Genomic DNA, 17,509 nt, shown 5'->3' with positions numbered 1-17,509 from the left:
GATTTTTCGGAGGCAATGCTGATGGAATCATTCCAGGAGTTGCATGTGACATCTGCAGACAGTCCACGTCTCACAGGCGTATAGCAGGGTTGGGAAGACAATAGCCTTATAAACAAGCACCTTGGTATCCCTACGGATGTCCCGGTCCTCAAATACTCTCTGCTTCATTTGGAAAAAAGCTGCACTCGCAGAGCTCAGGCAGTGTTGTATTTCAGTGTCAATGTTGAGGAGAGGTGGCTGCCAAGGTAGCGGAAATGAGAAACATTTTCTAATGTTACACCATTAAGCTGTATTTCTGGCATTGGAGAGGGATTGGCTGGTGCCTGCTGAAATAGCACTTTGGTTTTCTCAATGTTCAATGAGAGGCCAAGCTTCTTGTATGCTTCTGCGAAGGTGTTTTAGAGTGGCTTGTAGGTCTTCCTCTGAATGCGCACAGATGATGTTGTCATCAGCATATTGGAGTTATAACAGATGTTGTAACCTTGGTTTTGGCTTTCAGTCTGCTGAGGTTAAATAGGGGAGCATTTGCACAGTTAAAGCTCGTGCGCCAGCTGCGCCCGTACCTTGGGAAGTCTGACTTGGCCACGGTAGTCCACGCTCTGGTTACATCCCGTTTAGACTACTGCAATGCTCTCTACGTGGGGTTGCCTTTGAAGACGGCTCGGAAGCTCCAACTAGTCCAACGTGCGGCAGCTATGATACTAACAGGAGCGGAGCACAGGGAGCATACAACTCCTTTGCTGCACCAGCTCCGCTGGCTGCCGATTTGCTACCGGGCTCAATTCAAAGTGCTGGCGTTGGCCTTTAAAGCCCTAAACGGTTCTGGCCCAAGCTACCTATCCGAACGTATCTCTGCTTATAAACCCACCAGGACTCTAAGATCTTCTGGAGAGGCCCTGCTCTCGATCCCGCCTGCATCACAGGCACGGCTGGCGGGGACGAGGGACAGGGCCTTTTCTGTGGTGGCCCCTCGGCTGTGGAACGCCCTTCCCATGGACATTAGATCAGCCCCTTCGTTAATGGTGTTTCGAAGAAAACTAAAAACCTGGCTGTTCAAACAGGCGTTCGGTTAAACAATGCAATGTACACAATGAATATAGGAAACGGAATTATGGAAGACGAATTGGATCACGATTCTAGTTACGAGACGTTAATGTGTTGTTATTGATGTGTCATTTTGTATATTATGCTGTTAATGGTTTTTAAATTTTGTATGCTGTTGGATTGACTTTTGCTCTTGTTGTAAACCGCGTTGAGTCGCCTACAAGGCTGAGAAATTGCGGTATACAAGCAAAGGAAGTAAATAAATAAATAAATAAATAGCTTGCCATCTGTCCAATAGATGATTTCCACTCCAGTGGGAAGCTTCCCGTCAACAAGATGAAGTATCATAGCAGTGAAGATGGAAAATAAGGTTGAGACCATAACACATCCCTGTTTGACACCTGATTCCACCTTAAATGGGTCACTTTGGGAGCCATTGCTGTCCAAGACTGTTGCCATCATGTCATCATGGAGGAGCCACAGGATGTTCACGAATTTGTTAGGGCACCCAATGTTTTGGAGGATGCCCTAACAATGTGCCAAATGCCTTTGCAAGGTCATTGAATGCCATGTACAGAGGTTGATTTTGTTCCCTGTATTTTTCTTGGAGCTGTCGTGCAGTGAAGATCATGTCCATTGTTCCTCTGGAGGGATGGTAGCCATTCTGGGATTCTGGGAGGGTGTCTTCTGAGAAGGGTAGAAGGCAGTTTGCAAGGATTCTTGCGAGGATTTTCCCAGCTGAGGTTAGAAGGGAGATACCTCCATAGTTTCCACAGTCTGTTCTTTCCCCTTTTTTGAAGAGGGTGATGATGGCGGCATCCTTGAAATCTGCTGGGATTTTCTCGGTCACCCACACTTTTTCTATGAGCTGGTGGAGTTGTGTCAGTTCAGGTCCTCCCTCTTTAAAGATTTCAGCAGGGATCCCATCAGGTCCGCTGGCTTTTGTTTTTGTTTTTTTTGTTGAGTGATGGCATTTCTGACTTCTTCCAACCTAGGGAGTGCTGCAAGCTCTTCCCTGGTTTGTTGTTGCGGGATTTGTGAGAGAACCTCTTTGGCCACATTGGAGCTGCGATTCAGGAGGCTTTGGTAGTGTTCTTTCTAACGTAGTGCAATTGATTTTTTGTCCTTCAGAAGTTTGGTTCCATCTGATGAGCGTAGAGGCTGTATGCCATGGCAGATACCCATGATGCTCAGGGATTTTTCAAAGCCACAAAGGTCATGTATGCCTGCTATAGATACAGGCGGAACGTCAGGAGAGAATGCTTCCGGATCATGGCCATACAGCCCGAAAAACTTACAACAACCCAGTGATTCCGGCTATGAAAGCCTTCAATGAGACATTCCTCGCCCTTCCTGTTGTCTCGTTTGTAAGCCGGGTGCCTGTAACTTAGGACTGCCCCCCTTCCCCAGCCAGCTTCGTGGGCCCAGAGAAGGAGGGGGAGAGGGGAAGGGGGAGGCGGGGAGGGAAAGAGGGGCCTGGCAGGCGGGGCGGGGCGGTCTGCTGGTGGGGGGCGGGCCCGGTCAGAGCGAGGGAGAAGCCCCCGCTTTCCCCTCTCGACGCCGAGTCAGTTGCCCGGCCCTGGCCGCCCCGTCCGGACGCTTCCGAGGAACCCCGACAGCGACGTAAATGGGTTGCCGAAGGGATTGTCTTTTGGGAGGGGGGGGGGTCGCTTGTTTTGAGCGGGAAGGAATGGGTTTCGGGCCGCTTGGGGGGGGGGGGGCGGAGGGCAGAGAGAAGTGAGAGCCATGTTTCCAGATCTGAAAGGAGGTCTTAAGGAAGAGGGAGCAGGCTGGTTCCCCGCTGCTCCCAGGGCTAGGACACAACGGAGCCATGGCTTCCAAGGGCAGGAAAGGAGATCCCACCTGAACGTTAGGATAGGCTACCAGGGAGTCTTTTTCTTTGGAGGCTATCTGTCGGGAGGGATTTGACTGTGCTTTTCCTGCCTGGCAGAAGGGGGGTGGACTAAGTGGCTCTTGGGGTCTCTTCCAACTCTAGGGCCCCTTCCACACAGCTGAATAACATCCCACATTATCTGCTTTGAACTGGAATATATGGTAGTGTGGACACAAATAACCCAGTTCAAAGCAGGTCTTGTGGGATTTTCAGCCTTGGGATTCTGAGGCCCCTTCCACACAGCTGAATAACATCCCACATTATCCGCTTTGAACTGGAATATATTGCAGTGTGGACACAAATAACCCAGCTCAAAGCAGATCTGCTTTGGGATTCTGAGGCCCCTTCCACACAGCTGAATAACATCCCACATCATTTGCTTTGAACTGGAATATATTGCAGTGTGGACCCAGATAACCCAGAGCCCTTCCACACAGCCCTATATCCCAAAATATCAGGGCAGAAAATCCCACATTATCTGTTGAGTTAGAGAACCCAGCTCAAAGCAGATATTGTGGGATTTTCTGCCTTGATATTCTGGGATATAGGGCCCCCAGTTCAAAGCAAATCTTGTGGGATGTTTTGCCTTGAGATTCTGAGGCCTCTTCCACACAGCTGAATAAAATCCCACATCATTTGCTTTGAACTGGAACATATGGCAGTGTGGACACAGTCCAGTTCAAACCACATCTTGTGGGATTTTCTGCCTTGAGATTCTGGGTTCTACGGCTGTGTGAAAGGGCCCTAGGATTCTTATTATGTATATGCAAGTATTCCTACCTTGCCATCCTTCCTGGGCCTGGATATCTGTGGAAGAGGAAATCCCAAACATTTCTGATTCCTACCATTTTGGGGATGGATGGTCAATTCATAATGGGAAGGACTGGAACCCCAGTGAGGCCCCTTCTAGGGCCCTGTCCACACAGCCCTATAACCCAGAATATTAAGGCAGAAAATCCCACAAGATCTGCTTTGAACTGGGTTATCTGAGTCCACGCTGCCATATAGTCCAGTTCAGAGCAGATAATGTGGGATTTTATTCAGGGGCCCTACACTGCCAGCTAAAATCCAGATTGTCTGTTTTAAACAGGATTATATGGCTGTGTAGACTCATAGAATCCAGTTCAAAACAGATTATGTGGATTACTTAATATGATAATCTGGATTATATAACATTGTATAAGGGACACAGGGTTGTTCCTCCATGGAGGCCTTCCACATAGCCATGTAACCCAGAATATTAAGGCAGAAAATCCCACAAGATCTGCTTTGAACTGGGTTGTCTGAGTCCACACTGAGATTATGTGGGATTTTCTGCCTTGATATCCTGGGATACAGGACTGTGTGGAAGGGCCCTTGGTGGGAGTAAATACTGTATATTTGGTGCACTATTCACAATATGATTGAGTCCAAAGAGTAAAACAGTCCCTATACGTTTGGACTGTTTGAAAAGGGGTCGGAGGACTGAGGCCGCTTCCACACAGCTGAAGAAAATCCCACATTTTCTGCTTTGAACTGGAATATATGGCAGTGTGGACTCAGATAACCCAATTCAAAGCAGACATTGTGGGATTTTCTGCCTTGATATTCTGGGTTATATGTCTATGTGGAAGGGCCTTGAGGCTGGATCTACACTGCCCTCTATCCCAGGATTTGATTCCAAATGATCTGCTTTGAACTGGATTATATGAGTCTACACTGCCAGATAATCTGGGATAAGCAGATAACAATCTGGGATCAGATCCTGGGATAGAGGGCCCTTCCATACAGCCCTATATCCCAGAATATCAAGGTAGAAAATCCCACAATGTCTGCTTTGAACTGGGTTATCTGAATCCACACGCAGATAATGTGGGATTTCCTGCCTTAATATTCTGGGATAAAGGGCTGTGTGGAAGGGCCCAGAGGGCAGTGTGTCATTTTGGTTGTGCAGGAAGCCAGCCTGATGGAAAGGCAAGCAGCTCATGGAACAAGACATCTTGCTGGTGGTCAGAGAAAGCAGGTAGTTAGGCAAGCATTCAGATTTCTTTTGTTGGTGTTAGGTGCCCTATTTACCCTTCTCTTACCTTCCAGTGAGTTCAAAACTTCATATATAACTTTCCCTCACCCTGCAGTCCTCTCTCCTGCTCTTCCCATGGGTAGACACCTGGGGCGCCCAAGGTATGTTTTGAATTACAACTCTCATCATCCTACCTAGAACATTTGTTGGGGTCTTCTTGGAAACATCATTCCAAAGGGATCTTTTCCAAGCAGTGTAAGGCAGAGAGATGTAGAGGATAGTAAAGGTAAAGGTTTTCCCCTGACATTAAGTCCAGTCATGTCCGACTTTGGGGGTTGGTGCTCATCTCCATTTGTAAGTCGAAGAGTCAGTTTTGTCTGCAGTCACCTCCAAGGTTATGTGGCTGGCATGACTTCATGAAGCGCTGCTACCTTTCCACCAGATCAGTACCTATTGATCTACTCACATTTGCATGTTTTCGAACTTCTAGGTTGGCAGAAGCTGGGGCTAACACCAAATTATTATTATTATTATTATTATTATTATTATTATTATTATGTTTATTTATACCCTGCTTTTTCTCTCCACAAGGAGACTCACACCTTGCACCTTCCTCTGTGCAGAGGTCCTTGTTCTGCCTTCTTTGGGGGTTTGTAAGCAGAGGCTGGATGGCCATCTGTTAGGAATGATTTCATGGTGTTGAAATGACAGAAGGGGGTTGGACTGGATGGCCCTGTTCCAACTCTGTGATGCGACTATTCCACCGCCGAGCCACCATCTCTTGGACTGCCTTTTGGACTAAAGTCCTGTTCACCTGCGCTGACTAGGGCCACTCTCTCTTTCCCACAGGGGCCACAGACTCGCCAGGAGGCTAAGCAGTGTGCCCTCTGCATGCGCCGCCTTCGTCTGCCTTTCTGCAGGAGGAGGTGGGATCCCCTCCGCCCGCCCGCCGACTGCCACGGCCCTTGCCTCTCCCCCCACCAGTCATGGTGGGTCACTTGCAGCTGCAAGGCATGGAAGACAGCCTCAAGGAGAAGAACCGAGAAGGTCTGCTCGATAGCCCGGATTCAGGGCTGCCCCCCAGCCCCAGCCCACCCTTCTACTCGCTGTCTCCAGGCCTCCTTGAAAACAGAGCTGGCGGCAGCAGTTCCTCTTCCACAGATATCCAGACCCACGGGCCTGGGAAGGATGGCAAGGAAGGCAAACTGGTAAGGCTTTTTCCTTCAGCTCCCGGGGTCCCAAACAGGGAATGGAAAGTTTGGTTTTGTGGGTGTGATTGTCCCCATTGCTCTAGCACCGGTGTGCAGGAGATCTGGAAGTATGGATAGGTCACAGGATTGGCATTAGATTGCTTCAGGTTTCTGGTGTCCAATTGTTGAGCAATAGCATCAAAAACAAAAGTCTCCTTGCCTGCCAAAGGAGCCTGTTGGAGTCCGTGGACCTTTAGTCACATGGATGGAGATCTGTGTTTGTATTTGCAGGTTGTGACTACTGTATTTCATCAGTTCTAATGCTGGATCTACACTGTCCTGTATCCCAGTATCTGATCCCAGATTATCCGCTTATCACACATTATCTGGTGGTTAAACTCATATAATCCAGTTCAAAGCGGATAATCTGGGATCAGATCTTGGGATACATATTGAGGTGTAGAAGGGGCCTAAGAGATGTGGTAATTTGTTGTTGAAGGCATACATGGCCGGAATCACTGGGTTGCTATGAGTTTTCCGGGCTGTATGGCCATGTTCCAGAAGCATTCTCTCCTGACGTTTTGCCCACATCTATGGCAGCCATCCTCAGAGGGTGTGAGGTATATTGGAAAATATTACTTTCCAATATACCTCACAACCTCTAAAAATGCCTGCCATAGATGTGGGCAAAACGTCAGGAGAGAATATTTCTGGAACATGGCCGGATAACTCACAACAACCCAATATGGTAATTGTTTGCTGCAGCAACAGAAGGCATGCAGGCTGGATCTACACTGCCATATTAAACAGATTATCAAATTAGATAATCTAGATTATCTGCTTTGAATTGGATTATATGAGTCTAGACTGCCACATAATCCAGTTCAAAAACATAACCTGGATTTTATATGGCAGTGTAGATGAAACCTCAGTGAGACATATACCATAGGCTCTCAGCTAACCGACAGCCACGGGGATTGGTAGATGCCAGATAACTGTAGTTTCTGGTTGCTTGAAAGTGATTATTAAACATGGGCCTAATCCCATACTAGACGAAACCATAAACTCTGCATTGATGTTATAGTAACATGGAAATGCAGTAATTAAATTAAGACAGATAAAGGCAAACTTAACTATATTGTAAAAACAGCTTTGTGAATGCAGAATTATTATTTTCAATGTTTGTTTGAGAATCTTGGCTGCTCGAGTTCCAGTTAACTGAGAGTCTACTGGACTCTAAACCCTTCTGTCAATCTTGTAAGCAGAGCCACAAAAATTCCAAGATCACAAAAAGCTTCATAGACAGCCTGCTAACATGTATTCCAGGTATCAGTCTGAGTATCACTAATAGGCTGATACAAAAAATGCTTCCACTTGCCTTACCCACTGTACTTTGATTTTGCTCACCTTCTGCCACCAGGCTTATACAAGTATGGTCTAGCTTGCATGGTATGGTATATTCAAAATGGTATGTATGGATCTGTTACGGAGGCTACTTACAAGACCATTTTTTCCTTTTAGAAAGGTAGATTATATTGCTGTAACCAAGACAGTCGTGCGCTGCTGATGTTTGTGTTCCCAAATAAATCAGGATGTACTTTTGGGTTTAACGGCTAGGAATAGTACTCAGACATTGACTTGTTAGTACCATTCCACATACAAAACTATAAAGGGGGGGCCTGTTGCACATTTGAGACTGAGAAAAGTACATTGATGAGTATCAGCTTTTGTGAATTCTAGTCTGGCTTATCAGATACTGCATCAATGTATAGTTTCTTGGAGGTAAGCTGTAGTGTCTTTCTTGGGGCTTACTCTAAGGCATATCTGCAGAGGATTGCAACTTCCTTACTTGGAATTACATTTCTTTAATAATGGGAGTTAGGACCCCCTATATACCAAGATTCTGCAGTAGCACACATTCAGTAGAGAAAATCGTTTTGTCTGGTTAATTGCGCCTTAGTTACCTCTAGGTTGGATTACTGTAATGCATTCCACGTGGGGCTGCCCTTGAAGACGGCTCAAAAACTGCAGTTAGTGCAAAGGTCAGCGGCCAGATTCTTAACAGGAGCAAATTACAGGGAGCGGTCAACCCCCCTGTTTAAACAGCTTCTCTGGCTGCCGATAAGTTTCCGGTCCCAATTCAAGGTGTAGGTTATTACCTATAAAGCCCTAAACAGTTTGGGACCTGCCTATCTTCCCCTATGAACCAACATGGTCTCTAAGATCTTCTAGGGAGGCTCTTCTCTCGCTCCCACCCTGTCACAGGCACAGTTGGTGGGGACGAGGGAGAGGGCCTTCTCGGTGGTGGCCCTCCGGCTTTCGAACTCCCTCCCCAGGGAGATTAGACTAGCACCCACTCTGTCCACATTCCACAAAGATCTAAAGATGTGGATGTTCCGTTGTGCTTTTGACTAGACAATCCCCTAGATAGCTTTGCCCCAACTACGACCCAAAATCTTGTCCTTGCACTTTACTATTGTTCTGTACCTAAAGTTATAATGCTGTATCTTATATTGCCCTCTATCTCTGTTGCTGCCATATGACCTATGCACTTTATTCATCAGCCCTATCCTCACAATTGTTTTTGCACCAGTCTGTCCACCTGTGCCCAGAAACGGATTATTATAATAGAGCTCATTGTTTATTGGTTTGATGTTGTGTTCTCATATTTTGTTATAATGTTGTTGCTTTTTTGTTTTTGTTTTATGATGATGTTGAGATATTTTAATATGTTATATTTTAACCATGTTCGATCGGGCTTGTCCCCATGTAAGCTGCCCTCAGTCACTTTGGGGAGGTAGAGGCGGGGTATAAAAATAAAGTGGGTTGTTGTAAGTTTTTTGGATGGTATGGTCATGTTCCAGAAGCATTCTCTCCTGACATTTCACCTGCATCTATGGCAGGCATCCTCAGAGGTTGTGAGCCATACAGCCCGAAAAACTTAAAATAACCCAGTGATTCCGGCCATGAAAGCCTTCGACAATACAAAAATAAAATTAATAATAATAATAATTTTCAATTTTCTAGTTCTTTCATGATGGGCATAGACTTCAAAGGGTAGAGCCTGGTGCATCTCAAAAGCTACAAGTGGCTAAACACATTTTTTTTCAACTGATTGGGATGAATGTAAACTTTCCATAGGGTCCATTTGCACCAGAAAGGAATATTTCCGTTCCTGATCAATGATATGCCCATAAATAGACATTTGTGGGATGGGAGGCAGGTATCCCCATATGTCTAAAATGATGCACTTGAATTAAATAGTAATGCAGTTTAATTCTGCCACATTTCAAAAGAAATAAACTGGTGTCAGTGGTTCAAGGGCTTGTAAGAACAGACACAGCTTGGCAGTATAGAATCCTGTGCACACTATTTTCCTGCTGTCTATCAATTTTAAAGGACTAGGGTCACCCCATGCATCTTTTAAAACGAAGTCGAACATTGACAAGGAGTCTGGAACATTCCCCTTTGGATTAGGTCTCTCACACCAGTGGCTACATCCCCAAAGCATGCTCAAGCTGAAAATTCCTGAATTCCTGAACCAATTTCTGAACCAATGGGTCTGCCCTACTTAGAACTACCAACAGGATTCAAGCCTAAGCATTCTTCAGTTTGGGCTTCTAAAGGTTTGGCTTTGTGGGGAATAGGCGAATGGAAATGCCAATTTAGCTACTTTCATAAAATATAGATAAGAATGTAATAGTTTTTGGAGTGGTGTTAGTACATCAAGTAAAACCCACTGAAAACCAAAGGTCCATTAATACAGATTGAGTATCTTTACCTGTCTGCATCAACATATCATGTATTTATGATTTTTTAAAAATCACGATTTTCCATACCTATGTATCTTGCATTTTAGGTGTTTTGGTTTGTGATTGTCCATTGGAAGTTAAGCACAGCCTAATTTGCTAGTGTGATGACTGAGGGATGTATCTCTTCTCCTTGTGCATGGATTATTTATAAGGAATATGCATTCCCTCTAATGTCTAATTTTAACCTATGGTTTCCAATGTTTCATTGCATTTCAGTGCTGCATTTATCCCACATTTTAGAGTCCAGGGCCTGAGGCTGGATCTACACTGCCCTATATCCCAGGATCTGATCCCAAATTATTATTTATTTATCTCAGATTATCTGGCAGTGTAGAATCATAGAATCCAGTTCAAACTAGATAATCTGGGATCATATCCTGGGATAGAGGACAGTGTAGATCCAGCCTGAGAGAGAGATAAATGTGGAGGGGATTTTTGTGGCAATTTAACAGGGCTTTTGCTGTTAAGAGAAACCTACCCACTTTGGACAGCCTCTTTGGCATAGCCTTGCTGCTTCTGACCCCATGCCGCTCCGTGACATAGTTACGTCACACCACTGGGCAGCGCTTCAAGGGGCTGATATGACACTCCTAGGTCCTTCTAAAGATACTTCTTTAAAGGATCTCATGGTAGCTGAGCAATTTCACACATGAGGCATGGGGTAATTCCAAGCGGCACTTCTGCAATGTGTGTCAGATGCACACTGGACAGATGCAAGTCCCCTTTGGGAGATAGAGCGGAATATAAACAACAACTCCTTCTCCTTCTCCTTCTCCTTCTCCTTCTCCTTCTCCTTCTCCTTCTCCTTCTCCTTCTCCTTCTTCTTCTTCTTCTTCTTCTGTTAGACCTCAAAAGGCCAGCTTGCTTTTAATTGGTCAGAAAAATATGGCCTGCCATTTTTTTTATGGTAGTTGTTATGGACACGTCTACACTAACCACTTAAATGAGTTTAAAAACGGCATTGAAGAAAGTGTTTTTGCTGTGCAGATAATTCCAGAGGGAATCCTGGAACCAGTTTGCAGCCTGGATTGTACTGACACTGGCTAGATCTACACTGCCATATAATCCAGATTACCAAATCAGATAATCCACGTTATCTGATTTGAACTGGATTGTATGAGTTTATACTGCCATATAATCCAGTTCAAAGCAGATAATCTGGATTTTATAGGGCAGTGTAGATGGGGCCACAGACATTCTTTCATGGTCGTCGCAGCTTGAAGCTAGCTTTGAACTGCATGAAATAGTCAGTGTAGATCAGTGGTTCACAACCATTTTTTTTTTTACCATGGACCACTTTGACCAGGGACCACTCTCCAACATTAGTACCAAAATGGTTACAAATCAGTTTTTGATCAACTTTAGATTAGGTTTGATTTTTGGAGTGCTGAGTCAGAAAATTGCATTGGACAGATCACGTCAGCTCTAATTTCTGATACAGAACATATGCCATCCAGTAGTTGCCACTTGCTCACCAACAGTAATCCATAATTTAATAAGCCTTGGCTCTATAAGAGGGTTTAGTGAGACCAGTCACTCTTGTTGCAACTGTGTAGTAATGGCGAGGTCACGGACCATATTTTCGTCCTTGCAGACCATTGGTGGTCCACAGACCACAGGCTGGGAACCACTGGTGTAGATGGAACCTGTGACTTATTACCCTAATGTAACCCTCAGCAAAAAAAGAATGCACCTGGAAAGGTTCAAAGAAGAATTCAAATGTTTCGAGAAGCAGCGGTGACAAAGTCAAGTAATGGCTCATCATGCCACTCTACTTGAGCCAATGTTTCAAACTTCAATTGAGGTTTTGGTCAAGCTGGGGATTCTGGAAGCTGTAGTCCACAATACTTCATATTCCAAAGCACTAGAGCAGATAGGGACCAGAGCTTTGAGGCTTGGTTGCTCTTTGAGAGTAGAATCAGGGCAGATGATAGAATCTTGCCTTCTTTTTTCCCTTTTAAAAGTTTCTGGCCCTCATGGTCGTAGAGACAAGTATGAAAATAGAAAAACTTGCTTTTCAAAGTGGCTAGGCATAAGGGGGGCGGGGGTGACAGGCAGCCTTCACAGTGAGTCCGAGTGGAGTTTCTGAGCCTGGCACAGTTGCCTTATTCTTTTCATGCGCCTCCCTCCCTCTTTGCCAAAAACAAGTCAAATTCTGCAAAACCTCAGCGAGAATAGATGTTGCCTTATAAGTAACTCTATGAAATTTTTCCTGCTTTCCACAACTCATTCTGAGTAGAGCGTTTGTGTTTCCTTGGCACCAATTCTGGATTCCTTGGCATGGCTTTTGGATAGTACTTTCTCGCTGGCCAGAAGTTTGAGCGGCTCTGGCACAAGAGACCGCTGCATTGCTAGGATTTCAGGCCTTTGTCTGTTTGTGGTTCTTGAAAATGCCGGTGGCAGATTGGCTTCAAAGTGTGTGCGCGCGACTGTGCGTATGTGTATTAACCCATCTAGCCAGAGTCAGAATCCAAATACAGCCCTCCTTCTGCACTTCTGTTAGAGTCTATGCTGGTGTTATATCCTTTTGTCTTTTGACTGCCTCATGCATGGAGATCTGTTGGTAAAAGTCCAGAGTATGATTAAAGTATAGGCTACCAGTTTTGACAATCAAGAGAGAAGAAAAGCTGTTATTTCTTTCTGGATGCGGGTTGCCAATAACTTTGCTGACTTTTTTGCTGAAGCCATTTTATCTTCCTTTTAGCCACTATAGAAGAGACGGCTATAATTCTTTGGAATTCTACACCCCATTTTATACCAGCAGGTGAGCTGGCAGAAGTAATATTAAAACAAATGTGTTTGGGATGTGACCGTGAAGGATAAGGAGTACATTAGACAAAACTCCTTTATTTGTGCATCAGATCTACACTGCCATATAATCCAGATTATCAAATCAGATAATCGACATTATCTGCTTTGAACTGGATTATATTTATTTATTATTATTTATTTACGATATTTCTCTCCCGCCTTTTTCAAGCCCGAAGGCGACTCAAGGCAACTATATGAGTCTACACTGCCATATAACCCAGGTCAGAGCAGATGACCGCTCCGAGCCAAATTGGGAGTAGAGGTATACAAGTTAAATAAATAAATAAAAAAAAAATATAACCCAGGTCAGAGCAGATAATATGGATTTTATATTACTGGATTAACACTGCCATATATCCCAGGGTCTTATCCCAGATTATCCTCTTTGAACTAAATTATACGAGTCTACACAGCCTTTACTACTGGCTATTGACAGGGAGGATTTTAGCCCCTTCTACGCTGCCATATCATTCAGATTATCAAAGCAGATAATCTGGATTTTAGATGACAGCGTAGAAGGGGCCTTTATTGCCCCTTTCAAATAAAACTGCGAACTGGATGGACTATGCTTCTAACCCTGTCGCTCAATCTCTGTGCGTTCAGAGGAATGCAAAATGAGGAATGCAGAAAGGGGATTTGTATTGTTTACTGTGATTTGTCCATTGCGTTAATTGCATGTCTCTCTGTTCTGTCATTTTATCTGAATTGTAAACTGCTTAGAGTGAAAGAAAAACAATATAAATGACTGCAATCATTATTAAGAATAATTATAGTAGTAATAATAATATAGTCAACAGTACATGCTTAATTTCTTTGTGTATGTACTTATACAGGCCCGTTTTCGTCTTTGAATAACAACGATAGTAGTAGTAGTAGTAGTAGTAGTAGTAATAATAATAATAGTTCCACTTGTTACCCTTCTCTCCTCACAGGCTCGAGGCAGGGTACAACATAGTTAAAACACAATGCCATTAAAATACATAGGGCAAAGATTAAAACAACCTGTAGGCATGCAGAGGTGCAGTGGGGCACTGGGTACTACCTTCCTCCTATTGCCCAATCCACACTGCTATATGAAATCCAGATTATTTGCTTTGAACTGGATTATATGGCAATGTAGACTCATATAATCCAATTCAAAGCATATTATCTGGACTATCCTTATTTGATAATCTGGATTATATGACAGTGTAGATCCATCCTATGTCTTTGTGCCCTTGTGGTCCTTGCCTACAAAGTAAGGTTTTACTGATCAAATTGTTAAATGTAATTAATTACTTACAAACTCCATTCTGTAGCTTCTCCCTGTATTTCATCTCATAATGTTTTGTCACTGGGTTGTTGTAGGTTTTTTTGGTCTATATGGCCATGGTCTAGAGGCATTCTCTCCTGACGTTTTGCCTGCATCTATGGCAAGCATCCTCAGAGGTAATGAGGTCTGTTGGAACTGGGAAAAGGGGTTTATATATCTGTGGAATGACCAGGGTGAGACAAAGGACTCTTGTCTGCTGGAGCTAGGTGTGAATGTTTCAACTGACCACCTTGATTAGCATATAATGGCCTGACAGTGCCTGGAGCAAACTTTTGTTGAGAGGTGATTAGATGTCCTTGTTTGTTTCCTCTCTGTTGTTGTGCTGTTGTAATTTTAGAGTTTTTTAATACTGTATTAAAATCAGTATTAAAAAACTCTAAAATTATAACAGCACAACAACAGGAAACAAACAAGGACATCTAATCACCTCTCAACAAAAGTTTGCCCCAGGCACTGTCAGGCCATTCTATGCTAATCAAGGTGGTCAGTTGAAACATTCACACCTAGCTCCAGCAGACAAGAGTCCTTTGTCTCACCCTGGTCATTCCACAGATATATAAACCCCTTTTCCCAGTTCCAACAGACCTCATTACCTCTGAGGATGCTTGCCAAAGATGCAGGCGAAACGGAAAGAGAATGCCTCTAGACCATGGCCATATAGCCCGAAAAAAACTACAACAACCCAGTGATTCCGGCCATGAAAACCTTCGACAATACAATGTTTTGTCAGTTCATAAATTCAGGGTTTTTCTTTCTTTCTTTCCTTTTGCTGGAACAGGTGAGGTCTGCTTAGTGAGTAAAATTTGCTACGTTGCATTTTCCATTTTATAGGTCCCTCCCACTCCTTTTTCTATGCTGAGGGGTACAAATACATTGTTCAGTTTCTTCCTTGCTTGCAAAATTTATTTTGAAACCTTACCAGACATAGAGAAAAAACACCTGTTCCTTCCTAGTCCTCTGTTCTAACAGAAACACTTGCTCAAATACTGCTACTAACCAGAACATTTAAATCAACATGCCCTGTGCAAATCCTTTGTTCTCTGTTTGAATTGGTACTTCCCTGGGGAAAATCAGGTCTGGATACGAATGTTGTACGTTTTTGGATCTTTTCCTTGTCCTCCTATCAATTACACCACTGGCTCATAAGCATCTGACAAATCTCAGAATTCCACTGTTCTAGAGATTGTATCCTAGGCTGGATCTACAGTGCTCTATACCCCAGGATCTGATTCCAGATTATCTGCTTTTAATTGCATTATATGATTCTACACTGCCAAATAATCTGGGATCAGATCCTGGAGTATAGGGCAGTGTAGATCAAGCCCTAAACTCACTTACTGGTTAAGAGGGAAAATAGAAACTGGCCAATGTCTATTGCTCCCATGCACTTTTGGTTCTTCTAGCTCAGTGTTGACTACTCTGGTTGGCAACAGCACTCTAGAGCAGTGTTTCTCAACCTTCCTAATGCCGCAACCCCTTAATACAGTTCCTCATGTTGTGGTGACCCCCAACCATAAAATTATTTTCGTTGCTACTTCATAACTGTAATTTTGCTACTGTTATGAATCACAATGTAAATATCTGATATGCAGGATGTATTTTCATCCACTGGACCAAATTTGGCACCAATATACCATACAACCAAATTTGAATACTGGTGGGGTTGGCGGAGGGTGGTGCTGGTGCTTATTGACTGTCATTTGGGTAATTTTAGTTGCTGGGATTTATAGTTCACCTACAATCAAAGAGCATTCTGAGCCCCACCAATGATGGAATTGAACCAAACTTGGCACACAGAACTCCCACAAACAACAGAAAATACTGGAAGGGTTTGGTGGGTATTGACCTTGAGTTTTGGAGTTGTAGTTTACCTACATCCAGAGAGCACTGTGGACTCAAACACTGTTGGATCTGGACCAAACTTAGCACAGATACTCAATATGCCAAAATGTGAACCCTGGTGGAGTTTGGGGAAAATAGACCTTGACATTTGGGAGTTGTAATTGCTGGGATTTATAGTTCACCTACAATCAAAGAGCATTCTGAACTCCACCAATGATGGAATTGAACCACACTTGGCACACATAACTCCCACGACCAACAGAAAATACTGTGTTTTCTGGAGGTCCTTGGTGACCCCTCTGACATCCCCTCACGGCCCTTCCAGGAGTCCTGACCCCCAGGTTGAGAAACACTGCTCTAGAGTTTCAGGTGAATATGGTATCTCTGTGACATTCTGCTTCCCCTACTGAACTGGAAAAACCAAGGATGGTACTGGGATCTTTTGTACACAAAGCCAAACAGCGACTGAATGTTTGATGTTTTCTTACCCTTTTGGACAGAGTTATAACTTATTGGACCTTAGACTGATGAATTTTGGAAGTGCTGTGCCAACTCAGTAGGGAACCTCCTGTCCTGGGACAGGTACCAAATCAATTGCTGACAAGGATCTGAAGAATCGTAGAAAATGGGCCTATTTTCAGAGTGAAGAACATGTAATCCTTCAGAAGTTGTTGGAATGAAGCCTCCATTAGTCCTAGTCAGCATAGCCTCTAGAGCAGGTATTGGCAAACTTTGGTCCTCCAGCTCCCACAATTCTTAACAGCTGGTAAGCTGGCTGGTATTTCTGGGAGTTGAAGTCCAAAACACCTGAAGGGCTGAAGTTTGCCCATGCCTGCTCAAAGGAAAGATAATGGGAGTTGTTGGCCAACAAGATGCAGAGAACCACATGTCTCTGATTTAGGCCCCATCCACACTGCCATATAATCCTGTTTGAACTGCATTATAATGGTCAGTGTAGACTCACTGAGGGCCCTTCCACACAGCCATATAACCCAGAATATCAAGCAAAATAATCCACAATATCTGCTTTTAATTGGGTTATCTGAGTCTACACTGCCATATAACCCAGTTCAAAGCAGATCATATGGGATTTTATACAACTGTGTGGAAGTGGCTATAGTGCAGAGTGAACCACATTGAACTGGGTTATATTACACTGCTATATAATCCAATTCAATGCAGTTAATCTGCATTCTGAAACTGGATTATATGGCAGTGTAGATGGGGCCTTTGACCGGATCTACACTGCCATATAATTCAGTTTCAGAATGCAGATTAACTGCATTGAACTGGATTATATGAGTCTACACCACCATATAATATAATTCCAAACTATGTGTAAGGATATATTAGATTTTCACCTGAAGTGTGTAGTTGTGTCACACAAACATAACAAGAAACCTCTGAGTCTATGTGAAATAAGCAATAAATCATATTTTAAAAAAATATATAGATGAAAACTTCATGAGGTATGTTGTGTCTCCCTTTGTTTTGTTATTCCAATGTATGTATGTTTCCAGATCTCTTATAAGGGGATTGGTTTAACCTCTTGTTTGCTATTAACACTAAATTACTGTGTTGCAAAAACATGCATGTCACTAACAC

General features: G+C 43.7%; 1 protein-coding gene across 4 annotated transcripts in view; it reads left to right on the top strand.

The window, feature by feature from the left end:
* The window catches only part of RFLNA (refilin A), a 72,257-nt gene that overhangs the window by 33,535 nt on the left and 21,213 nt on the right, over positions 1–17,509 (top strand). Inside the window, exons 1-2 of one of the 4 annotated variants that reach the window (XM_060785557.2) lie at positions 2,288–2,411; positions 5,787–6,145. In XM_060785557.2, coding sequence (XP_060641540.2) covers positions 5,924–6,145 — 222 coding nt within the window. In that variant the 5' untranslated portion in view covers positions 2,288–2,411; positions 5,787–5,923. Of the gene's footprint in view, positions 1–2,287; positions 2,412–2,559; positions 2,668–2,778; positions 5,099–5,786; positions 6,146–17,509 lie in introns of those variants that run through there. The other 3 variants (XM_060785555.2, XM_060785556.2, XM_067473241.1) reach the window with 3 other exon arrangements.

This window comes from Anolis sagrei, chromosome X, assembly GCF_037176765.1.
Source record: "Anolis sagrei isolate rAnoSag1 chromosome X, rAnoSag1.mat, whole genome shotgun sequence".
Lineage (NCBI taxonomy): Eukaryota > Metazoa > Chordata > Lepidosauria > Squamata > Dactyloidae > Anolis > Anolis sagrei.
The sequence above is the reverse complement of the archived record's forward strand: the minus strand, read 5'-3'. Positions and strand labels throughout refer to the sequence as shown.